Below are 27,541 nucleotides of genomic sequence, written 5' to 3'. Positions count from 1 at the left end.
ATGTCATCGAGCAAAGTGCTCTAATATATAACCTCGGATAGGTCTAACATCCTTGGTAGATTCTCCCAATCTCTTCCACATATATTAACATCATCTATCGATGCTCTAACATATAACCTCGGATAGGTTTTACATCCTATGTGGATTCTCTCTACCTCTTCTATATAGGTTAACGTCATCGAGTAATACTATAACATACAACTTTGGAAAGGTCATACATCCTTGGAGGATTATTTTGGCCTCTTCCACACATGCATGTAAAAAATTTTAGCTGGCTGAAAAACATCAAAGAGGATGGAAAATACTTAATGCATAAAAGATGCAATAATAATTCAACTTTTTTCCAAGAGAAATGTTCTCAACTTCGTATTTAATATTAATGAAGTTACATAAATTCAGATTCAGATGTACATTTATTCTCACTGGAAGTTGAAATTAAAAAGTACATTGACATCTATTATACAAGCTACTATCATTAAGCAACAAGTAACTTCAAGATAGTCAAATATATTTGGTGGATTTAAGTGACTTCTTCTCTACAATTTTTTCTTCTTTGAAAGGACATAACATGGTCATCATCTGGCCTCTACTAAGTTAGCAGTATTATTATGTTGCCAAAATGTCAGCATAGCACACTGCTCTGGTCCCTTGACTCAGGGATATCTGATGTCGGTACACTTCAGTATTGATGCATATTGCATTAGAAAAATACCACTGGACTCCTGCCGGCCATCATCATCTATTCGTCTGATATCTACCAGTAGTCCTTCACTTCATATCAGCCATCATCAGCTTCTTGTTTGACTGATACTTGTAGCACACCCTTGAACTATCTTCTCCAGCTCTACACTGGTCATTGACTGCCAATAGACTTCCACTCAAATGGCATTGAAATTCTCCCTGTCTACTTATCACTTTTGGTCATCCTCGCATACTAGTAGCAATTGTCTTCTTCTATCAAGGGTTGTCTATTAAAAAGATAGCCTCTCATCGTGACTCTTTCTACATAAGAGAGGGGCACTCAAGCTTGATAGGGGAATGTCACCTATCTATATCAGTGGAATGCCTCTAATATAAGAAGAATAATGCAAGAAAAGAATAAGGAGAAAATAATCTCCTTCTACACAAGAGAGAGGCAAAAGCTTGATAAGGAAATGTCGCCTATCTTCGATAGTTGAATGCCTCCAATATAAGAAGAAGACTAGATGAGAAGAAAATGAATGGTTGCAAAAAATTCTAACTTCTACACAAGGAGAGAGGACCTTAATTTGGGTAGGGGATGCCACCTACCAAAATAGGGGAATGTCTCAACTATAAGAAAGTTAGAACACGGTAGGAGAAAGAAAAGAAATGGCTGTAAAAAGTTCAACTTCTACACAAGAGGAGGGGCGCCGATTTTAGTAGGTAAAGTCACCTATGAAAAATATCGGAATGCCTCGACTGTAAGAAGATTGACAGAGAAAAAGATAGAGAAAAGAAAAAATAAATTCTACACTAAAGAGGGGAGCCGAATTAAGTAGGGAAAGTCACCTACGAAAAATAGCTGAAGGCCTTTAGAGCGAGAAGAAAAATGGGGGAGAAAAAATGGAAAAAAGAACATAAATCTCCAACTTCTGTACAAGAGGAGGGGCGTTGAATCAACTAGAGAAAGTTAACAACTAAAAAACATCGGAAAGCCTTAACTGTCAGAAAGTCAGAGGGAGAAGAAGAGACAGTGAAGGTTTATCCTTGGCCCTAAGGTGCCTATTTATAGTGTTTTTGGAGAGGGGGGATGATTCTATAATTATTTGGATTTTTTTGAAATTTTCGAAATTTTTAGGATTTTTTCGGACTTTTTATGATTTAAAAAATGTATTTTTTAAGTCGGTGGAGGAGACGAATGGCCAACACGAACCGGCGCCTGGACAATGGTGGGCTCGTGGCACCAAGTGGGCCAGGCGCGGGCCGGCCGGGCTGCAGGAGCTGGTCTAGTCAGGCGAGCAGGCGAGGCTGTACGGACTAGCGGCGGCACGCGGTTTAGAGCTGACTGCGGCGGCGACTGGCCGACCGATTCTACCGGTTTGGCTGCCCACTCAATTTCGGGTCTGATTTTCTCCTCATAAAGGCCAAATCAAACTTTTTTGGGTCCCCGAGACCGTTTTTCGACGTTCTGGACTCAATTTCAGCACTTTTAAAGCCATTTGAGGCTCCTATATGAAAGATTGGATTCTGAATCACATGAAAAATTCTCCAAAGTTTATGACGCGTATTTTTGGACTCCTGGAGCTTCGACGTTTGAAAATAGGGGGGCAACTGATATATCCTCAAAAAATTATCTTGATCGGGCACGAATCTCAAGGCAAATCAAGCCGAAAACTTCAAAAATTAAATTCAGGATGACCTGAACTCCGATTTTAGCAAGCTTACAGCAAACTAATAAGCCAAGCCTTTGATTTTTTTTTTTTTTTTTTTAGGTTTTTCAAAAGAAAACTATGCTCTCAGCTAAACCTACTTATGTCCATGTGTCGTATATATTAGTATAAACTCGCTTTCTACCACCATAAGTTTTCTAGTATGTAATATATATGAATTTGAATTATTAATTTTAGTTATTAAAATATTATTTAGGTCATGAAATAAAAATTTACTTAGGTGTCATCTAATTTAATGAATACAAATCTTAAAGTTATTGTTGGAAATTCCTCGTGTTTTTATATTTAAATATTTCTATAAAAAAAGAAGTATCATATTAACCTTCATATTTTTAAGAAATTAGTGTAACTTTTTTTTTATATAAATCGAAAATAGAAAGAGGTACAAAACTTAATAATTTTATGTGAATATATATTGCATTTTATCCCTTTATATTGCTTGTCAGCCTCTTGAAATTAGACCGCATCAACCACTAGTTCATGTTTCCATGGATGCACTACATTTTCAAACCAAATATATTTCTAAAACAATCTCATTCACATACCCATCTGCGATTTTATAAAACCAAAACCTCCAAACCCTCAAATTTTACCGTTGAAGCTAAGCAGTTGGTAAAAGATGGATTCTTCCACGATGCCCTAAATGTCTACCATTTTCTTCGAGCTTCGAACGCTGATAGAACCTACTTGCCTTTTGTTTACTTTCTCAAAGCTTGCGGAGAGCTCTCAGCTATCCACGAAGGCCAAGCCATCCACAGCCTCATCACCAAAGCTGGCCTCGATCAAAACCTCACATTTCAGAACTCGCTGATTGAAATGTACTCGAATTTTGCTCATGTGACCGCCGCACGCCAGGTGTTTGATGCAATGCCCCAAAGAAATATCGTATCTTGGAATTTGATGATGCTGGGTTACGGTGTCTGCGACCAGCCTATATCAGCTTTGGAGTTCTGTACTTCGATGAAGAATAATGGAGTTGCCTTAGACTCAGTCGGGTTCAAGATTGTTCTTCCTATCTGCGGACAAGCTAATGCACTTGAAATTGGCGAATCCGTCCATGGCCATTTGGTGGTTTCTGGTGCATCTAACAACACAGTCCTTGCAACTGCAATCATGGACATGTATGCTAAATGTGGAGAATTAGTAGCAGCGGAGAAAGCTTTCATGGAGATTGAGTTCAAGGACGTCGTGAGCTGGAATGCGATGATTGGCGGTTACGCACAGGCTCGAAAATATAAGCTCTTACTTGAGCTATTATACCAGATGCATCTACAAGGCTTCAAGCCCAGCGTACCAACCATATTGCTATCTGTTCAAGCTTGTACTCATCTGCCAGCTCTTCAGCTAGGAAAGTCTATACATGGCCAAATTACTAGAAATGGACTTTCTGTAGATATTTCCATCAAGGGGCTTCTCATTGGCATGTATTCAAAGTGTGGAGAACTCTTATCTTCCTACAATGTTTTCAGTGAGATAATCAAAGTGAATGTGTGTTCATGGAGTTGTATGATTAATGGGTTGGGAATTCATGGTTATATAAAGGAGTCTCTAATGCTTTTCTTTGCAATGATAAAACATGGTGGGAAGCCAGATGATATCTGCTTTCTTATTCTGTTATCTTCTTGTAGCCATTGGGGGCTGATAAATGAAGGCTTGAAAGTGTTCTACTACATGATTTCAATGTTTGGAATTGAACCAAGAATGGAGCATTGGGCGAGTTTGGTTGATCTTATTGGGAGAGCTGGTTGTATCAATGAAGCATTCAGATTTATGAATGAGATGCCATTGGAGCCCAACAGCAGCTTGATCGGCGCATTCCTTGGATCTTGCAGAATTCATAGAGAGGAGAAAATGTGGAAGGAGCTTGGAGATTGTCTGATTGAAAGAGGATGTGTTGTTCCAGGATTTTACAAGCTTTTGGTGGGCATCAGAGCAGGAGAGGAACAGTGGAATGAAGTGAATAGGGTAAGGAATGTGATTAAGAAGAGAAGGTTGTGGGGGAACTCTGGAACTAGTTTGGTAGATATTAGTAGTAGCTGAGCGCAACCTAATTTTTTATGTAAGCTGTGATGTACAACTAGGGCTCTAAATTTGATAGGAATATGACACAGCTCAAAAATTGGACGGTCTTCTTGGAAAAATAATAAAATATGAGCAAGCATGCATTCACCGTAGCGGAGCTCATGGCACACAAGATTGCCCTTGGAGGATCAGATTGATGAAGCTTTCACTGTCATTGAGTTCATCCAGAGGACTTGCTTTCCTCAATATTCTCCTTCAATGGATGTCCTAATGAAAGCTACAAGAAGCACATGTCTAAAGGAGCTTGTGATTGTGACTTCATTGGCTATGCTCATCCCAAACTCACAATCCTTAATACCCGAGAGATTTGCCACTCAGCTTGATGTGCTCACCTTCATAGATACTTGCTCCTGTAGTCTCAACTAAGGTACTCACCTCAAAGACTCACCTATGGTACTCATCGTGGGCTCTATCAAAGCACATCAGGAGCACGGGGCCACGTTAGATATAGAGGGCCGTATATGCACCATTCAACTCACTTCACATGTTTATTTCAATCTATTTTTAAATAAGAGGTTAATAGGCATATTTTGAACTTCTTGCTACTTTCACTATTCTTAGAAATTTTTCAAATTCTCAATTACTCCCTATATTTGCTAATTTCCTCGCTTGTTTTTCTTTCTCTAACTTGATAAGAACTATTAGTAGGGTTGGTTGTTGCCCATTAACAATTTTGGATTCAAACCCCACTAAGATGTCATGAGTATAGAGTGATGTCACTTCAGTGACAATAATATAGGCACTAACAAAATCAGGAGTAGTTAGTAAAATTGGATTACTATAACCACACAAGCCATTGTGGTTTGATGGAGATGGAGGACAATTTTATTAAGATTATTCAAGATGCACTAGAGTTTGTTCAAAGAAATGCCCTAAGGAAATATACCTCTAAATAATCATCTTACTCGCGAAATCGCAAAACAAGGTTTGATACTACGGTGCCAACTTCTACACATTTCAACCATGCCAATGATGCAGATTCATCCCTCTAGCCAGGCTAGTAAGGAAGAGGGAGCTAGAACTAACTGATCTATTTTCTAAGGAAATCGCATATGCAAAGCTATCTGCCAAGTTCAAGATGCCTCACTTGGAGTCATACTTAGGAAGGTTCCACCCTGTCAACCATGTTGCATACTTTGAGTCGACACTATTAATGTTGGAGATCAAAATACACTGATGTTTGACTATTCATTATTTCTTTCAAAGAGTCAACCTTTTAGTGGTATTCTCGTATGTTACTGGATGTCATCCCTCATTCCTCGAGTTTAAGAGGATGTTCATTACAAAACTTGTGTGGCCCAAAGGCCACTTAAGAGCTCACAAGCTCATATGAAGATGAGAGAGGAGGTCGATAATTGTTGAGCTTCATCGCCAGGTTTCAAACTGAAATGCTAGAAGTTAAGGATTTGGAGCTGGCCTTCGCGCATGTGGGAAGATAAAGTCAAGCAAATTCAAGGTGCTCCTATTTTTGTGATCGAATACTACACCGAGAATATCTCGAGGGATGGACACGATATTCTGCAATTAATTCAAGGAAAAAGTACAGTTTTAGAAAATTATCATTTTCGTAATCAATTAAAACAAAAACACATATTATCTCCAAAGACGGACATGACATTCTATAATAGTATTTGAAAATTAAAAAAAAAATTAAAGATTTGCCATTTATGTAATAAAATGTGACAGAGAGAACACCATATCACCGGCAAGGTGATCATGATATTCTATAAAGTTGTTTGAATGCAAAAATGAGTTTTAAAAAATTGTTTATGTTCCGAGAGATCTTTTCTCTTCTTATGGGAATAAGATGGAGTTTATGTTAACCTGAAGTTACAAGTTCCTCATAAACATAAGCCTTTATGATTTATTACATCATAAGATAGGTGAATCTCTTGAGAACACTCTCAATTAAAGTTGTGGCAAATTTTTTCTTATATTTCAAAATTTAAGTCAATGATATGATTTATTGAATTTTAAAATGAGATTTTTTTTTATTCAATGGTTATTTCTAGAGGCCAAAGGATAAAGAGTATAGAGCACTAGTACTCTAGTTTATCCTAGATTGGGCTTCAGTGTTGTTGAATGAGATTATATTATTTGAGTTGACATTTTATTATATAGTTAGGAATATATTATCGAAGGATGAGGACTTATGATTTAAGGATAATCTCAGAACATATATATATGTTGAATCACTACAAAGTAGTGACTCGAGCCTAGCCTAATGAAATACACAATCAGTGAGGTGGGGCTTAAATCTTTGACTTTGATAAGAGTTTAAGAAAGCCTGATACTTTTGAATTTACATTCTCATCTGGAGTAGAAATGCTAGCTAAAATTCCACCTAATCGTTTAAAAACTCCTAACTTCATTCTTATGCAAATGTAAAATAGTTGTCTGTTGTTATTCAAGTTTGGTAGAATATACTACTGACATCTAGAGAAGTTTCTAACTAGTCATAGACTTATTAATGGTAGTTATGCATCTATGATTAAATGCAATTAAGTTTTAATTTTAATTGGTTTCTAATATAATGCAAGCTAGTTAATTATATGCACTAATTAGAATTTGATGTTTTAAAAAGACTTTAAAAATTAATTTCATTAATTTTAAAAAAGCATAACTCCCCTTGGACAGAATTATATCCTCATAGGTTGGGTGGAACTTCAACCCATAAGCAAGGTGGTTCCTAAAGAAGGAAAAGAAGAATTTAATATACTTTATGATATCTCACGCCAAACCCTACTTACATTCTAAATCAATTACCTTACTATGTTATTCAATCTTTTTTTTTTAGTTATGAGTATAAATAATTTATTTCCTAATAGTCTAATAAGAAATCTAGGCAAAAGCATATGCAATAAATAAACCTATAAAAAATAAGAGTTTCTAAAGCACAATCAATATAACCAATCATTCACCCAACTACTAATAAAAACAATTAAACAAAGGAAAATAAAAGTTTCCAAAAATCCATCTAACAAGTGCCACAAAATTAAAAAAATTATAAATAGAGGAAACTGGACAATGCCTTTAAATTTCAACAATGATTCTGCTCCTATGAAAGGAACAAGTTTTTTTATAAAACTGGAATATTCTCTTTGGTCTTCAGATTTCCTCTACAAGCTTAATTTGTTCTTTGAGTAAGGCATCCAAATGAAAAGAACTTTCTATGGGCTCTAAAAATTTGGCCCCGGCCTCCGCCTGATTGTTAATTTTCTTTTTTCGAGGGGAGTTTTAAGGGAATTAAGTTCCGCAGTAGATTTTGGAAAGACAGATGGGTTTTTACATAAGACACTACCCAGAGATTTCGCCCTCATTTTGTGAGGTCTTTATGATCTGATTCTGATTTCCTATAGGTGCAAGCCCTCATAGTTAATTACACCTCCCGATCATGAGAGAGAACTTTCGATTAAGGATAGTCATCAATCAGATGCATTATATTCGTAGATATGTAGTATTAAGCGTATAATAACATCATGGGCTTGGATTTGAGAATTTGAAACGTTTAATATTTAAAATAGAAATTTCATCACCTTGTACTTAAAGTAGATGGTGGGGGAATGGATGATAGACCCGATTAAGATCCCATGGTTCCATCAGGGCCATCATGGTCGCTAGCCTACTTAGTCATAGGGGGTAGTCGACCCAACCGGACATAAGGATCCTTGTCGGCAGCCATGGGTTGCTTCATCCAAGGAGACCTTGTAAACTTGGGAGGAATGTATATCTAAGGGGACAAATTTGAATCCACCTTAGCTAACAGAGGGCTTTGTGCCCTATCAATTATATTATATTAATTTATATCTCAAGGATTTAATGCCACTAAGGAACGTATTGGCTTTAGCCATAACCGGTATTTTGTGATGTCATTTGGCAGCAAAATCACTTGGTTCAAAGGTTCCCGGGTCATAATCATTTATCATGCGGTGTTATTTGGCTTCAAAACCACCGGTCAGAGGACACGTATCACGTCCTTATTGGTACAATATTATTTGAGAAAGGATCCTTGTGATATTTTTGACTAGGCATTAACTCTTTGTGAGCTAAAGTTGTATTTGAATTTGTCCATCTCGGCAAACTATTACAGAGGGTGGATGGATTTACTTTAAATGTTGATTGATTTATTTCAATTTTAAATATTTTGGATTTGGATGATTATTGGGATTTTGGATTTTTTAGTGGCATTTGAAAGTATTTGAATCACCCCTCCGGTTGAGATTAGCATTTAATACGATCATCATTGAGGTGACTTTGGATTCACTTATATTTTCATAGGAATTTGAATTTTGTTGAAGTTTAGAGGCATTTGAGATGGTTTGTGAACCCCTCCAGTTGAAATAAACATTTAATACGGCCATCATCATGATGTATGGGATTATTTCCATTTAAAGCTTGAACCTTGTCAACCCTATCAACTTGCCAATAGGGGATCAGGTTTTGTAGGTTTTATTCATTTGTTAGTGAATTTTCATTGTTATAGGCCTTAAAGGCTTAATATGAATATATTAAAATAAATATATTAGTCACCGTAACCGTATATTTATTTGATGGTTCAAATCCTGTTGACTCCTATTGATCCGCATAGAAGGATCGGGTTTGAACTTGAATTCACTTATTGACTCGCGCAGCATTCTTAGGCATTATGCGTGTACTTATAACACATTCGCTAGGGCCCATGTAGGTGTTTGGGGGCATTTTATAATTATTTGTTGAACCTTATCGACTCTTATTTATATATTTAGAAGAATCGTGTTCAAATTTAGTGACCTGCACAACATCCCTAGACATCACGTGTGTACCAATAACATGCTCGTTGTGGCCCATGCAGGTGTATGATTTTGTCGATGAAACTTTTTTATAAAGGACCTTGAAGGCCTAATATGAATGTATTAAATAAATATCTTGGTCGACCTCATGATCGCATATTTATTTAATGATTCAAATCGTATTGAGTAGGATCGGGTTTGAACTTAGATTCATCATTTAGCCCATGCAATTTCTCTAGACTTCATATGTATATCTAAAACACACTCGTCGGGGCCTATGCGGGTTTATAATTATACTTATCCCTTGTGTACTTATGTGCATATAAACTATAGTACATATGCTAGGGTATTTTGAAATATTTGTAAATGCATTTTATCCGCTTGTAAGGATATTGTGGATCCGGTGGCGTGGTATAGCAGCTTCTAGATAGAGTTGTTTGCTGCATTACACAGGTAGACTGTCGTGCACTACTTGTATGATTTATGCAGGTATATTGTATTGCACTAACAAATCTCATGCTTTCACTCGTATGATCTTGTGTTTGTCAAAGGCCTTATGTATTTGCTTGTATGAGGCATTTTGCATAGATGAGAGACTTCCTACAATTGTTCGTAGGTATTTGAATTTATTGCATATCATTTGCTCTTTCTTGTTGTGAATTGGATCGTCATATTTGTTGGCTATTGAATGGTGATTGATTTTTGGGGTGTCGTAGCATCCATTACTTGTTGATTAGCACTTGTAGGCTTGTTATATATATGACAAATTCCTAGTTATCGTCGGCAAGCATTAACACTTGTTGTATGCTACACTATATGTATGTCATTGTTGGCAATGGTATTTGTTGAGAGTTTTGAAGTCATTCTTTGCAACCAAGTTATGCTCTCTTCTACAGCTATATCATTCATCATTTGTAGGTAATCATGATTGCATAACTGATATGGGTACTACACACCAATCATCATCATTTGTAGGTGCCTTATAAAGTTTCAAGAGCTCCACATGCTTCCTTGTCACCAAATCATTCATTCTCTTTAGTGATGTAATCTACAAGTGAATCATGTTGGCGACTATATGCTTCATGATGCTTATAAGTAAGTTGAAGATCCTTTGTTATAGTAATGAATAGGTTGTTGCAAACAAGTTATGATTACAAGTCCTTCATTTGTAGATAGTACATCATAGTTGTGTGGAATCATCACATTCACCATGTATCCTTTATGTCTTTTTCATCGATGTATCATTCATTTGTCACAAGTCAGTTAATGGTTACTTGTGGATGGGTCACATGGGGTGTTACAAATCTCTCATCATCAAGAAAAGATGACTTTGCTTATCAACACTTGCATCTCAATAATTCCTTAATATATCATCTAAAATTTTGAGTCATCATTCGAATTATTCTCTTTATTGATCATTAATTCCATTCATGTCCAAATTCAAGTTCAAGCTTAAATCATTTGAGTTAGATTCAAGTTCATATTAATCATTTAAATTTTATGTCATTTTGAATTTTCACAAGTTCAAGTCCAAGTACAAGTTCTCGTCCGAGTTTAAGTTCAGTTTGTCCAAATTCTATCCAAGTCCTTGAATTTTCAGTCAAAATTTCGGCAGCCTCCCGGCGTTTCTCCCGTTTAAGGGAAACTATGGGAAACTAGGCCTTTCCGACCACACTAAAAAAAAAAATGTATGGTAGGTGTCCTTGGACACTGTGGCCGGATTTTCTTCGTCCCCCCACCACGCTAAGAAAAACGTGTATGGATTCTCGATACATATTGCAAAAGAAAAGTAGTTGTTTCCCCGCAAGCGGGTACTTATATGTATCTCCATTTCTTCGATCATACGCGTCGCACTGGGTTCCCATCCCACCACGCTAAGAAAAGCGCATATATGCGGTTTTTCGGTGCGCCACAAACACCGAATAAGGAATTTGGGTGATTACTCGCTTCGTCGCAAGCGTCGCGACACACTTCCTCCCACCATGCTAAGAAAAGCGTGTATAGGTAGTCGTTTTGTCACGCCACATGCGTCGAAACGAGTTTTCTAAAATTTGCAAAATTCTTTCTTTCCCCCTTTATTATATTCTTTTTTTTTTTTTTTGAAAAGCTCTCATTTTCTTTTTATTTTTTTGAATATTTCCTTCTCTTTTTGTTTCTCTCTTTTTTTTTTTTTTTTAAACCACCTTTTCTCTTTTTATTTTTTTTTTTTTTAAATCTTTCTCACATACACACATGCTTAATACACACACACATATATATATATATATATATATAAACTAATAAACTTTAACAATATATATGCATATATATAATAGTAAACTTAACAATTAACACCACCACTAACTGATCATGGCTTTGATAATAATATTTATAACGTCAGCAATAAATGACAAGCAACACCAGCTAATGAGCATATTAATAACACCAACCATACAATGATTAGATAATAAAATAACAAAAAAAAAAAAACTTCTCCTCCTATTTTTTCATTTTTTGTAATTAATAATAAGCGTAATATTAATAGTATCGAATAAGGATAATAAGTTGTTATTACTAATATAAACAAAATTCATAATTATAATATAGCACTAACTAACTAAATATCATAATAGAATCAAAATTTCGGCGATGGAGCTTTGGACGTGAAAGGAAGTGACGGAAGGGATGAACAGCTGTTGGGTATAGTGAGGGAGACGGACAGGGCTTGCGTGGTCGACTCAGGTGGCAGATTCTCGTATGAAGGGAGCTTGACCAGCTCTGTTGAGTTCACCGGAGAATTGGGGTTGAAAGACGAAGGTTGAAGTTGATGAACGGAACAGAGAAAAAAAAGAAAGAGAATGTGGGACTTTAATGGGAACCTTCCTTTGACGTCGTTTTAATAGCAAGAACTCAATTCGACTGAGGCGAGGTCTGTGAAGACGCTCAGCGGGATTTCCAGGAATAGATGCAGAAACAGCGAAATTTAAGGGATTTTGACGGGGATTTAGCAGAGATTCGAAGAGATACGAGGTAAGATTAATGAGATTTTGAAGTTTCATTTGACTTCCGATTTTCTTTTGAATTAAAGCAATATTAATAAAGATTCATTAATATTAATATTACCATTAATCTAATTAGGCGATGACAGCATGTTAATTATTCCAAAATCGCCTCAATTTGCATAATTGCTCTGTTCATGCGCATTTCGCCTTGAAATGTGAGTAATAACCTCGTTTAACGCGTCAAATTCATAAAATATCAAAATTAGATTAATAGATAGTGAATTTAGGGTATTAGCAATAACCCGGTCACAACAACGAGGTCCGTTTCATGATCGGCTGTCGTTTAGGTGACGCCGAGGCCTTATTTCCTCGAAATGTGTGTTGTTACGAAATTCGTGTCACCAATGAGGATGATACAAATTGAACATAAAAATATAATTTTGAGTATTTATAATGTTCTAAACGCAATGACGAAGACCGTTTCGGTATCGGACTTCGTTTGGGCAACCTCAATGCCTCTTTCCTCGGTTTGTGTTTTACCTCGAAATTCATGCCACCAATCCGAAATATCCAAATTGAACAAACAAACTGTAGTTTTTAAAGGTTGACAACGTTCCGGACGCAACGACGCAGGCTGTTCATCCATCTGACGTCATTTAATCAGCCTCGCGCTTTATTTTGCGTGTTAGTCGTCCCTTTTAACTGATCTCATCCGACTCGACTACAAGAGGCCTCAACCTAGTAGAATTCAACATCCTGACCACAATGACGTCATCCGTTTGGTAATCAGAGGTCGTTTGACCCTTCAAATAACATGTGACATCAAGGCATGTATTGCTGTATTCACCTGTTTGGGTCCTTTCTTGCGTGGTTTAAGGTAGAGGGGTCAACACTTTCCAGCAAAGGAGGTTCATTCCTTTTGGCTCCTATTTACGATGAGAGAATATCTCATTTTTAACTTTTATATTTTCATTTATATTTACATATTTAAAAAGAAAAAAAGGACAAAATGTACAACCTACAAGGTTAGTCAAAATATCATATAATATTTAAAATACAAAAAAAATGTCATCATACATCACAAGAAGGTATTTGTTTATTTTGCTTAACTTATAATCCTAGCCATGCTTTCTTAATTTAAGAGAGGCTAAGAAGCTATAGCACCTACATAAATTTTGAATAGCTTTAAATTTAATTAATTTAGCCACTCTTTAATAAAATACATATATAAGCACGATCATCTGTAGAAAATCTTATTTTCAAAAACATCCAAATCATGCTTAACCTAGACAGATCTAAACATCCATTACAAATCACATCATAGAACATCAAAACCAATACAAAAATATCAAACCATTCAAGCATTTTACACACATCCACACTCAAAATTTTCATATATCATTAACAAGTATATCATCACAAGAGCACTCCTAACCTATTTTATTAAAAAATTTTCTATTTTTTATTAAAATTTTGGTGAATTTTATAATATTTGAATTATTAATCATTCTATTCTTCTTCTAATATTACTTTTTCTTTTTAACTTTCTGACTCCTATTGCTTTAACTTTATTCTTGTGTAGATGTCTTATTGTTAGGAAATGATGAACCAAATACAAAGAGAAATAATAGGTCGAACTCCGTCAGAGGGCGCTGCTCTCTTGGACCCCCGACATATCTGCAAACAGTTACTTATAAAATTCCCCCCTCCCCTGAAAATTATGACTGGTTCCGCCATATATATATATATATATATATATATATAGCTCTGTTTATTTAAGACCTTAAAATGACCTATACTCCATTAGCTCCATCCAGAATAGTGAATGTACAGATGAACTCCAAAATAAAATATAAACCAATCGAAATTCACTTCCTTACCTTTCCTTCCATCATTTTTCTTCAATAACCCAAAGTGCAAGAAACATTTATTTTGCTCAGCTTTCCTTTAGTTTTGTGAGGAGAAATCAAGAGCAATAGTTTGTTGATTCTTATGAATTCACAAGTATTCAGTTCAGCACAGGACGGAACAGAGAAAGCTAAAGTTGAAGAAGAAGATAACTTGTATTGATTGATGTTCATTGAACAGTAAATGCATGGTTCTATAACTGAGCACAGTGAGTAGTGTAATTACAGGATTGCCCATAGTTGGTTATAAGGTTGTGCTGACAACTGCCGGGAGTAGTGGAGAGCGAATAAACAAAGATAGGTATAGGAATTTTAATTATAATGGTATTAGCCCCCCCCGTAAGCTTATATTTTATGTTTTAAATTATGGATTTTATTTATTAAAATTGTATGCCTTAATTAATTTTAGATTTTTATATGATTTTGAATTTGTTTTAATTATTAGATTTATTAAGAAAATTATCTTAATATTATCTCCTTTGACAGACATGAAATGATATCCATTTTGCGCACGAAAAGACTCATTTGATTCATCTCGACAAGCCGAATGCAATAGTGTAATCTATTTTAGAAGACATGATCTTGATCAAAAGCTGATTTTATGTAAGCAATGAATATGTGCTTGAAAGGTTCAAATGCATAAACTAACATAAAATATTCATCAAATTGGCATCAAACCGATCACATGTAATTTTAAAATATAATAAAAAGTAAAATGTTGTTAATTAAAAGAAAAGAACAATGCCAAAAAAGTGGTCAACAAGCTTCACAATTGTGGAACTCCGAAAGGTCACCGCTTGCGGCTCCAGAGTGCAAAGGGTGTCGACTGCACCACCCCGAGGGATAGAAACGATCGCAGGCCTCCGCACTCTTCGCAAACGGACCAATAGGAGGGCAGATTAGATCCTGCATAGGATCAACCATTGAGGATAGCGGCTCTCGCCAGCGCACCCCAATGTGTAATAATATGCACGACCTGATTAATGTCATGGGATTTCTCCCACCCAATATATTAGCTCAAGTGGAATTTATTTATTAAGAAATTCCGTTTCCCACGGGCGCAAGCCCCCGTAGTTAATTACATCTTAGGCCAGAGCCTGAGAATACTTTCGATTAAGGATCTAATATTATTCTTCCCAAAAAGGGAGATTAACACAAAAAGGAAGACTAGGAAGTTCCTACTCAAAGGGAAAGAAGGATTTAAGTGGCTTAGTCAACATGTATGGCTCACACTGACATCCAGAGGGACAAAAGCATTGAGAAGAAAGTGGAGAAAAGAAATCATGCACTCAAAACATACAGAGAAAATAGATAAAAGTGGTGTCATCCACGTGATGCGGATAGGTAGGATTTATAGCTTCCGAAGAGAATGAGACTTACCCACCGATAAGGCGTACTATGAGACACCGAATATAGTAGCCTTAAACCCTAGATCTAAGGTGGGATTAGTACTGTTCTACCCAACACTAACATCTTTGTTCAAGCTAATTTATCTGGACTTATATCCTACCTGAAAAGGAAAGCCAGCTAACCACCTAAGGGCTTAAAATATATGTTCTCTAGTCTTTATGAAAGAAGGGTAGGTAGATCAGTTTGTGGAATTAAGACCGACATCTAGAGAGTTTCCTATTGGCCTTGGACTTATATAAGGTGAATGCTCCTATAGCTAATGCAATTAAATTTTAATTTAGTGAGTTTTTAATGCAATGCATGCTTGTTAAAAATACTTCAAATCAAGTATGCTTTAGATTTTAAAAACAGGCTTATAGAAAAATAATTTTTATAAAAGACTAGACTTCCCCAGATCCGGCACCTCATCCTCATAGGCCAGATTATTTGGACTCTACCCACAGGTAGGGAAGTGTCTTATAGAAGGAAAAAGAGAATGGATTAAATATGTATGCGACCCCAAACAACTCTGGGTATTCCCTAGGTCATTAGATTTTTAAGTTATTTAATTTCTAAAATATTAATTTTTAATTATGATTAGAAGAATATTTTTTAGTCCTTAAAGAACCTAGAGAAAATAAAACCATACACATGCAAGAAAAAAATCCTGGAAAAAACATGTAATTTCTACTGCGCAATCAATGTAAACAGATCAATATAAATCCACCAAGAGTAAATTAAGAAAGTCCACGAAAAGTGTCGTATAAGTACAACTCAAGATTTGTAAAAAGTAATGGTGGTCAGGCCCCACCAACAACAACCTAGATTCCAATCCTAGTGAATGACGCAAGTCTTAAAACCCAGGCATTTCGTCTTCATGTCTTTGTCTTCAGAATTTCATATGGATCATCTTCAAGTCTTCATATGGATCGTCTTCCTCCATGCTCTTTTATGGATATCCTCTGAGCTCTTATATGGATCGTCTCTGGAGGGGTACCTAAATGAGTAAGAAATTTTCTATGAAGGGTACTTCTTTCTCCCTTTGGATCCCTTGTGTTTAAAATGCTAGACTTTTGAAAACTTTCATAACTCAATAATAACTACAAATTACATCATTTAAAAAAGAAAAATTTAGACTCAAACTCCTACAGGATTATCCTTAGAAAAATACATCTCAAGCAGTTTATATACCACATTTCAAGCAGTTAATATTTGCATAAAAGTAAACACACTTTGTCATACTCTTTTAATTTTAAAGGGGGCTAAATAGTCTATGGAGCATTTGTAGAAAATATCATTAGTTTTAAAGCTTTAATTATTATTGCCCCCTTTTATTTACTGTTGCACGAGCGTGGCCACCTACATAAGACATCATTAGTATCAAAGCGCCCCTAGTCCATGGGAAATCTAACACACACATCATAGCATAATCAATGTATATAAAGTATAATAATGAAATAAGCATCACATCAATCACAACAAATCAATCAAGGTAAACAATATACGTGCCACACATAATTGCATCACATCACATAAGCAGAAAGAAGTAAAACATCGGTCTTAATCCTAGAGCTAGAAATGGTACCCTAGCAAATAATTTTATATGTGTGTAATAGACTTGTGTGGCTTTGGATAGGTCCTATATAGGGTAGCTAGTTCAAGTTGCCTAAAGTTCAAGTTTGTTGAAGGTCAAAAAGGAAAACTTTATTTAAACTTCAAAAATTGATGAATTGAGATTCATTTTAGTTAATTTTAGTTTGTGGATTAGTTTTAATACTTAGGGTAGTCATCTTTAAAGTTTAAGTTACCTTAGTGAATTTTAGAAGGTCCAGAGTCCTCTTATAAGCTAGGCTAAGGGGGTTCAAAAGGTCATTATTAGAAATATGCTAGGTTTGGGGTTCTAGCATTTTAATTAAGTATTAGGCCTTACAATGAGTAATTAGGCTTTAAGTTTGTTGAATTTGGAGCTATTTAGGCCATGTTATGAATTTTAAAAGTTTCGGACAATTAATAAATTATTAAAATTGTTTAATAAATGGGCATTTTAGGGTTTTGATCCAAATCAGCTCTAAGCTGCTTGGAATCACCCCCAATGGTCAGAAATAACTTAAAGAAGTGTTCCCAAGTATTTGGGAAAATTTGTATTTTTTAATAATTTTTAATTATTTAATTACGGCAAAAAAATAAATTTTAGTTAAGGTTAAATTAAGATTCATATTAAAGTCAAATTAAGGGACCTAATTATTTGAGGTTAAGCATTAAATTCTGAAGAGTTTTAGGTATTATGGGTAATTTTCTAAGTTGAAATGAATTTATTAGAATTTTCAGAATTTATCGAGGTTCTAATTAAGGGTTAAATTAGGGTATGTTAATTAAGGGGCTTAAAGGGTCCTAAAATTTTCTAAAAAATTCTGAGAGATTCAGAATATCACTAAGTTTAAGTTTTTGAAGTTTCATGTCAATTTGAGTTCTATCCTAGCTCCTAGAATTTCTCTAAGTTTGCTAAACTGGTCTTCAATTATTGTCCTTAGAGTGTCACTACGTTACATGGGTTTGAAGCAAGTTTTGGACTAATCCTTAGATAACATGCAAAAAAATGCAGCAAAATAAAACACACTAATTCTTAGGATCTAGGAGGGCCTACGCTAAGTGCTCGTGCGTCCTACACATGCAAAAAATGATGAAATAAGAACTAAGTGTGTTTATCGATGTAATTAGTGAATGCTTGAAACTCAATCATCCAATAATTTCACCTCCCCATGAATTCTATTCACATGTAAAGCTTATGTTTAAAATTTTAAAAGGTAGATCTCTCAAAATTAAGGTGATATGATACATATATGATTTAAAAGTAATTTTAAAATATAAAAAAACATAAAGTCAAACTAAGATAATTCAAAATAATTCAATTCATATAAGCACATGAGAGATCCACTGATCACCCAAACGAGATTTCAAAAAGGGTTTTAAAATAATTTTTTATTTGAAAATAATTAATATATTAATTATTTAAATGAAATTTAAGTTAAAATAATAATAACATAATGCAAAAATAAATCAGACAAATAATTTTTATCTTCTAAAAATAAATTTAAATGAAAATACATAATTTTTTGAAAATTTAGAGGTATTATATGCAAAAATCTGATTTAAAATGAATTTCATACGAATTTTTGATGTTTAAAAGCAATTTTAAAATAGTTTAAAAAAATTAATATTTAGAAATAATTATTAAATCAAATTAAATTAAATGTCAAAGTTTCTAGAATTTAAGATAGTTTAATTAAAAAAAGTTTTATAAGTTTTAAAATATAATTATATTTTTAATTTAATTATTTATTAAGTATTTAAGTAATTAAATAATTAAAAATCTATTAAGTACTTTACTTAAATAGCAAAATATCATTTAAAGATAAGGTTATAAATTTTATAAAATATTCTAATTATTAAATAAAAATAGAAAATAATTAGTAATTGAAATAATTAAAAATATAATTAATATTTTAATATAATTTTATTTTTTAAATAAAGAGGGTATTTTTCTGAAAATTTTGATATAAAATATGTAACTTTTGGATTTAAATTAGATTTTTTTTATTTAAATAAGTTAAAATGGCTTTAAAACTATTTAAAATAAATAAAAACAAAGAAAATGCCTCGGAATACGCTTTGTCGACTCGGGAGTGGCTCCGTGGACCGCGGGCAATCATTGCCTGGCAGCGCAATGATTGCACCGCCGGTAATGATTTCCTCATGATTGCGGCACTCAAACACCACGAACACTGCATGACTTATCCACGTCAGTGATCCCGTAGTCGTTGGATCGTCCGCATTTTTGAACTGATGGTTTTGATCTCGTCAGACTGAAAACTAACCCATGAGATCAAATCCCGCGTTTGATCTGAATTGCGAGAAGGCGGGATCGCGACCGTTGATCGTGAGATCAATGGTCCGGATCGCTTCCTAGCAGGCGAAGTTGTATCTCGAAACCCTAATGCATTTTTTTTAGTTTTCTCTCGATCAGGTGGATCAAATCGCACGAAATTTGAAACATATGCTTTACTCATTAAGAGAATTCATGGGGGATACATGGTTTGTCATAAAATGCGCTTTTTGAAATGCTAATTAGATCTAACTGATTGACCTAATCTAAGGGTTTTTTAAGGGATTATACCTTGGCATATTTGGAATTTTTGAATACTCTGAGCTTGTAAATTGTCCACGTATCCCTTCTCCCTAAAATCGTAGTCTAGAAAGCACTTGATCGAGCTATAGGGAGGCTTGGACGAACTAGGCTCAACCTCGTCGAAAACTCTCCGCCAGCGACCCTAATCGCTCGTGTTTGACTTGGGAGAGGTAGAGGAATTTCAGGTGAACTCTCACACGAAATATTTCAGGTTGAGAGTGACTAGGAAGAGAGTAATTGCCAAAAGTCCTTAACTTCAACGCTAAAACATACATTTATAGGCCTAGGGTTGAAATCAACAGCCTAGATCGAATCCCAACCCTATTAGGAGGGAAAAAACATAAGAATAAGTCGTGGTTTGAATCAATAGAGCAATAGGGAAGATTCCAGGCATTAATTAGGCTTAATTTGACCAAAAAGAGATCAAATTGACCATAGAAAGACCATGGTTGTGAATTCATTTTAGTGGGAGTTCTATCATATTTTCTTTCTAGTTTAGTCCAGACTGCAGTGCCCCCTTAGAGTAAAGTCTAAGAGAGACTAGAGGAGAGAAGGATATTATATTTGGGAATTGTTAGCTTAACTTTTTTGTAAGCAATTAGATATTTAGAGGAGAAAGATGAGTGTAAAGTGTATTTGTACTATCTAGGTGACATTTGCAATAACTTTTACTCATGTACTTTCTCTTTTATGCAAGCAATGAAATCTGGTTTGCTTTCTTTACATATTATGTTTAGCTAATTTCTTAATTTTTGGCTAATAATGTGAATCTAATATTAGTACTAATATAGATTATAATTCTTTGAATGAGAAATGAATGTTTTTAATATCACTTGAACTTAATTTAATGTATGTAGTGGTCATATGTGTAGTTAAAAATTAGTGTGATGTATTACCTCGATGGAGAAATATTAGAAAAAATAGTAGTATTAAAATAGAATATTTACATGCTTAGACATAAGATGTTTAGACTTCTAGTGTCACGATATACAATCACTATATGAAAGCTTTAAACCTCCTTTTACATCCCCACAAGCTCAACAGAAATCAAAGATGCATATGCACTGATTCACATCAATAAAATAAGTCTTTTTAGGAAAACATTAGTAATTTTCATTCATCTGTCAAAAATATTTTATTATCGTGTATCTTATCTTTTCTCTAACAATCCTCTATAGTAACAGAATCTCAATCTTTAATTTCAATCCGTAGGATAAACATTGTAGCCATAGTAGGCAGTACTAGCTTACATGTATGTTAGCAAAACACTTCCTCGTGGGATCAACACTCTCTAAATCACTTTAGTACTTAATCAATACCTGCCTTTGCATATTTAGTGGGTATTACAGATCAAAGAAAATCTATGCATAGCATATTTAAACCCAGAGCATAAACTTCATTCATACATTGAACACAATACGTGCTGACTCTCCTACTCACATCAGTGTTCTAGAGTCTATGGAGAAATAATAATTTTAGGAAGGCCATAAACCGTTCTTTACCTCCTTACAAGCTTGATAGAGATATAAGGATATATAAGCTCTGATTCACTACCAATATAAGAAAGTCTATTTAGAAAAAAAATTGGATATTTATTTTCATTAGTCCATAATATTTTATGTATTAGTATCTTGCCTTCTTTTGTATTTTTTAGCTATGAAAGAATCCAAACCTGATTTTCATTTTATAGGATAAATATTGTATCTAGAGTAGACAATATTAGAACAAATTGCATAGATGTATAACACTTCCTCAAGAGATCAACACTCTCTTATATCACATTTATTACTTGATCAATATATGCACTTGTATTATTTTGTGGACATTTATATCAAAGAAAACCTAAGCATATTTCACGTGCCTCTACCTATCCACCATCAATAGTGAACTTATATGTCTTTGATACATTTATGTTATACAATCAAGAAACACGAATGAAATATTGTGATTTGATCATTTGACTTTAGTGAAGATGTTATGTTACCATGACATGTAATATTGTATTATTTGTCTCTTTTTAAAGGCATACATTCCCTAGTTTTAGTAGCAAGTGTGCATGTCACCTAGGGCACTTATACACCATTTACTTGCAACAAATTTGTTCATTTCATTTCAGTAAAAGACATTCACGTGAAATAATTATTGGAGATTTACGAGGACTAACGTGGCAGTCATTAATGTGAATGTGCTATCACGTGGTTGTACACATAATTTAGTATTTTTTATTAAATTATTGTTTGTATTTAGGTACATTAACATTATCATTTTTATTTGTGTTATGCATGTAGGGAATCTAATATAGATGCCTCTAAATAACACATTGGCACAATTTCCACATATGTACCTCCCCCATCTTTAAGTGATTGGATTTTAATTTGGGTGTTGCTTAGGAGTTTCACCAACAAAGGATCTGGCTCACAGATAGCTCTTATGAATCATTATACAACTAGCCTATAGTGGGCGTCATGAATTTCATCATCAAACTAAAAGAAGCAGCCATGGGTTTTGCTTTTCACACCAAACGTGTTGCGACCAAGATTTTTTGGAGTTTAATGGTTGCCGAGTTTTATACCTTTAGGTGCACAGCGAGGGCGCCAATGGAGAGATGACGACGCACGACCTTTTTGTGGAGAGAGAGAGAGTGCAGAGAAAGAGAGAGTGAAGATCATTCTTTTTCTCAAGAAAGAGGGATGAACTAAGAGTACTCTCTCTTTCTAGAGAAAGGTTAATGTGGAGAGGATGTTGTGAGGTAGAGGTGTAGAGGAAGGGATGTTTAGGGAAAGAACATCTCTCTTTCTCTCATATTTTACAGAGAAATAATTTTATATCTCTAATTCTATAGAGAGTAAAAAAGTGAAATTAAGGTTTCGGTGGAGGTGGTGTAGCTGGTTGTAGGAAGAGGTATTTTGAGAGGGGGAGATTGAGTTAGAGGTAGTGGGTGAGGTAGAAATTTTGAGGGTTAGGGTTTGTGGAAAAGGTAGAAGGTGAAGGTGTAGGAAGGGGTTAGAGCATGAGGAGGAGAGAAGAACAAGAGGGAGAGCTATGGCAAGGTAGGCCGGCGACAGAGTCAGATGCAAGTGAAACGATCGGTGATGACAAGTAGACTAGGATTAGGTGTGCACGCAAACAAGAGAGAGACTCGAGAGAGGGAGAGCGTGTGTGAAAGGTGCAACGCCGTATGTGCATGAGTCTCAATTGGGGTGGCTCGGTGTGTTGGAGTGAGGAATGTGAGATATTAAGTTAGTGTTTTTTTTTAAAAAAAAAAATTTAAACATAAAATTACCTTAAAAAAATTTTTAAATTTGTAAAAAATATTTATTGATATTTATCCTTAATCCACGCACACAATATTTTAATTTTCACTGATCAATGACGCTGACGAACATAGACATCGATCTTATTAGTTTCAATCGTCTTGAATGCACCAATAAAATTCATTTCACGAACGATGTCATGTCAGTGACACACAAACAGAGAAAGAGAGAGAACTTTAACAATTAGATAAATTTTATCTTAACAGATCAAATTAATTAGAATCGCACTATTATTTTCCTCGAACCAAGCTCAAATCATAAATGAAAAGTTAAATTTTGATCAACTGAGTTCAAGAAGTCACAATGCTATAAAAACGGTCTATTTGGAATTGAAGTTAAAATCGGATTTGGAGGCAAACTTGAATGCTCAAGAAAGAATCGTTTATATTTGTTACACAACGCTCAGGTAACTGCATTGTGTTATTTCATTTCCTTTGCCTCGATGCTTAGAAATTCAAATCCCTCGTACTAAAACGTTGGGTTAACTGTTCTACATAAACAATATGAGATTTTCTGCACTCACTCTCCTATTTGCTCTCATACTACTTTATAGACAAGCCTAAACTCATACTATTGTGCCATAAAAAAGTTAGAATGAATCGTATACCTAAAGTCTCAAAAAAATTCAAACAGCAACTGATTGACTTCGGCTTCGTTTGTGACGGCTTTTTTTATTGCTTCTTGAAGTAGCTTTTTAGTATAAAAATTTAGAAGCAGTAAAACAGCCGTCCCAAATGAACCTGCATTGATCTTTAAAGCATAGTTTGCTCTGCCGGAGCTCCCATCAGCTAGCTAGATGACCAGATTCCACAGTCTTCGTTGTGAACTAGACTCGGCCCATCGGAGAAAATGGGGAGTCGAGGAAGAAAGATGGCGGTACAACTCTCTCGTTTCTTTTTCTTTTCTTCTCCTCTGCAACGGCTTCAACGATATCTCCTACTTCATCTTCAAGAAGAAGCTTGAGGGAATTAGAGTACAGTTTATGCTTGTCCTGGTCTTGGCAGATAGATGAAGAAGCTTCGCGGCCATGAAGAATGGCAATGCATATTGAGAATGCCTGCAGTGATGATAATTGAGCATGAAAATCAACTGCATACTGTCCCTTCCCATTAGCCACGATGGTGAGAACAGGAAACTCTTCCTTTTTACCCTGACAAGATAGCAAAAATATAGTTAAGCTCTCTGCAGGCGTAGCAGGAACTCAGGCGCACCACTAATGTTACATATGTAATAGCCTGTCATATTACATGAATCAAAAGAGAATGAATAAAATGGTCCCAATATTTTTTAGGCATTTCATTTTTTTAATATTTTCGGACATTCAATTTGATCCCTCAACTCATTAAATTTGCACCAATTTTGATTCTAACATTAATGTGACATTTCTTTGGATATTTATTGAAGATAGCCTTCATGGAAGAAATTTTATACTTTCAGTCGATATTAAAAGTGAGATTGACTCTAGAAATTCTACAATATCCTCATCCTTCCCTTCACAATTTTCTATACAAAGAATTGATAAAGTTGACATTAGGAAAAAATTAATTCAAATTTGATGAGTCGTGGGATTAAATTAAAAATTTTGAAGTTAAAATAGACAATCTAACAAGAAGAAAGCACTTGAAATTGAAATGACTTGATTGTCCAAAGTTACAATCCACCCACTAGATCTATTACTAAAATAAGAAAATTTTTGGACTCCATGTATTTAGTTTTAGATCTACTTAAACAAAAATTTTTAGACTCTAAGATTAACCTCCATAATTCAAGTTTTCCTTCAACTCCTCTCTAGTCTTATCAACAAGAAAAATATCATAAAAAAAGCATATAATAGGGTACACCCTCTTGCAAATGTCTATTAAGAATATTCATAATTAAAGCAAAAAGATACGGCTTAAAGCTGATCCTTGATGTTATCCAACCAAATAAGAAAATTGATAGGAAATAGCCACCAAAAAAAGAGAAAACTGCTGAATTTCAGAGAAATGTTATAAAATTCAGCAATCACAGTGCTAATTTTACAAAATCTGCAGGAATAATCAAGAAGAAAGCACTTGAAATTCAGTGATGGAAGAAAAGAAACAACCCGATACAACGAATCTTCAATTCGAGAGGAAGATTCAAATCTCCAAATCTCTAGCCAAAGTCTAGAATCCAAAACCAACACCAAGATCTCAAATTTCGGATTTAATTCAAGAATACCCTAATCCTAGCAAGAAAAAAACTAATTAAAGCAAAATGACAAATTATTAATCCCTAAAAAGCCCCTAATTTGAATTTTCCCTCCAATCCAACGCTTCATCAGTGCGTGGGCCCCATCCAATCTGCCACCCCCCTCCTTAGTTCCGCCCAAAATGCACCAAGTGTGGTGAGTCTTCCATATTTCACTTTAAAAGGGGTCATTTAAAAAGCTGAGTGGTATGAGGTATTGTACCATTATTTAATCCATGCTAACCATTTGGCCTACATATGTAAGCAAAACACCTTAAGTCAATCTCCAAGCTTCTATTGACTACCTTCATTTGCCCATCCATCTGAAGGTGGTAGGCGGCGCTTCTCTTAAGAATTGTACCCTAAAACCTGAACAACTTCCTCCAAAACTGGCTCAGAAACATTGTATCTCGATTAGAAACTATTAACTCTAGAATCCCATGCAATCTAACCACCTCCCTGATGAAAGCTATCACCACTGCAACTGTGGTGTAGGGGTGTCGTAAGGGAATGAAATACACGTATTTACTCAGCCTATCAACCACCACCATAATGATTATGAATCTCTCAGATTGTGGTAGGCCATCTAAGAAGTCCTTGGACACCTCCTCCCATACACTATTTGGAAGTGCTAGGGGTTATAGTAACCCCCTTGAAGTTATAGCCATATACTTATTTCTCTGGCATATCTCACACCTCGCCACCATCTCCTCCACAACCCTATGCATACCCTTCCAGTATAATTCAGAATACCCCGGAATGGCCTCCAACCGCACTCCCGTGGAACTCCTGCAATAGCTGGGGAATATGGATATGGGTTCATGCCATCACAAATTTCCCTTGGTACAATAGTCTCTCTCCCTCGAGGGAGTAGCCCGGGTGGCTACTCCTATCCTTCAGCAAGTCCCTCCGGATATTCTTCAGCTCCTCGTCATCTACACTTTCTTTCTTGATAGCCCCCCAATCCACTATTAGGGGAACTAAAATGGACATCTCCTAGAGCTCTCCCCCACACCTGGATAAGGCCTCAGCTGCCTTATTCTTGCATCCTGGAAGATACTGAATCTCAAAATTATACCCCAAGAATTTGTTCCTCGGTCATCATTCTTTGCTCCAGCATATATTTCAAGCTTCTTTGATCTGTCCTGATGATGAAGTGTCGACCTAGCATGTCTAGACACCACTTCTGAATGGCTAACATGATGACCATCAATTCCCTTTCATATAAAGACTTCAGTCTAGATCTAACTATCAACACCTGACTACAGTAGGCTATAGACTTATGATTTTGCATCAACACTTCCCCAACCCATATCCGGATGCATCTGTCTCCACTACAAAGGTCTGACTGAAATTTGGTAAAGCTAAAACTAGTAGTGTGATCATGGTCTTCTTCAGTCTCTCAAAAGCCTGGGTAGTCACTTCTCCCCACAAGAAGTTATCCTTCTTGAGCTGCTCAATCAAAGGTCAGGCTATGTTGTTGTACCCCTTCACTAACCTTCGGTAGTAACCCATCAATCGTAGGAAACCCCTAAACTCTCTCAAGTTCCTAGGTAAAGTTCACTTCTGCATTGCTTCAATTTTAGCTTGATCGGATGCCACACCTTCATGTGATACCATGTGCACTAAGTACTCCACCCTAGTATGTGCAAAGTTGCATTTCATCAGGTTGACCCTTAATTGGTGCTCCTATAGAACTTCAAAGAACACCCTTAAATGTTTCAGATGCTCCCCTTCGGTCTTGTTATACACAAGTATGTCATCGAAGAAAATTAAGACAAACTTCCAGAGGTACGGTCGAAACAGCCTTTTCATCAATGACTGGAAAGTAGCAAGGGCGTTAGTAAGCTCAAACGGCACCACCAAAAACTCGTAGTGCCCTGAAAGTCATCTTCTGAATATCTTCCTCTTTCATCATGATTTGATGGTAGCCTGACTTTAAGTTCAACTTGGAAAACACCACTGCTCCATAAAACTCAATTAGTAGCTCATCAATCACAAAAATAAAAAACTTATCCGGCACAATCTCCTTATTCAAGGCCCTATAATTCACACAAAACATCCAGCTCTCATCCTTCTTCTTGACTAGTAAGACAAAACTAGAGAAAGGACTCACACTCGGTCTGATGAGCCCCGCCTCCAACATCTCATGAATCAGATTCTCTATCTCATCCTTTTGAATATGAGGATAGCGGGATATCCGAACACTGATCGGCACCCTCTCCTTCAAGGTAATTGCGTACTCCTGCTCCCTCTGAGGCCCTTGGGTGGTTGAAACCCCCCCCCCCCCC

General features: G+C 35.5%; 2 protein-coding genes across 2 annotated transcripts in view; one reads left to right on the top strand and one right to left on the bottom strand.

Annotated features, from left to right (window-relative positions):
- Window positions 1–1,907: 1,907 nt before the first annotated feature.
- On the top strand, window positions 1,908–4,451 carry LOC110099319 (pentatricopeptide repeat-containing protein DOT4, chloroplastic). The gene is made up of 2 exons (XM_020826426.1): window positions 1,908–2,058; window positions 3,013–4,451. The coding sequence occupies exons 1-2, from the start codon at window positions 1,908–1,910 to the stop codon at window positions 4,449–4,451; spliced, it is 1,590 nt and encodes a 529-aa protein (XP_020682085.1).
- Window positions 4,452–23,792: 19,341 nt separating this feature from the next.
- The window catches only part of LOC110099318, a 19,126-nt gene continuing 15,377 nt past the window's right edge, over window positions 23,793–27,541 (bottom strand). Inside the window, exon 4 of the mRNA XM_020826424.2 lies at window positions 23,793–24,189. Within this exon, the coding sequence (XP_020682083.1) occupies window positions 23,866–24,189 (324 nt within the window). The 3' untranslated portion in view covers window positions 23,793–23,865. The remainder of the gene's footprint in view (window positions 24,190–27,541) is intronic.

Source organism: Dendrobium catenatum, unplaced genomic scaffold (assembly GCF_001605985.2).
Source record: "Dendrobium catenatum unplaced genomic scaffold, ASM160598v2 fragScaff_scaffold_542, whole genome shotgun sequence".
In the NCBI taxonomy this organism is placed as follows: Eukaryota; Viridiplantae; Streptophyta; class Magnoliopsida; order Asparagales; family Orchidaceae; genus Dendrobium; species Dendrobium catenatum.
The sequence above is the reverse complement of the archived record's forward strand: the minus strand, read 5'-3'. Positions and strand labels throughout refer to the sequence as shown.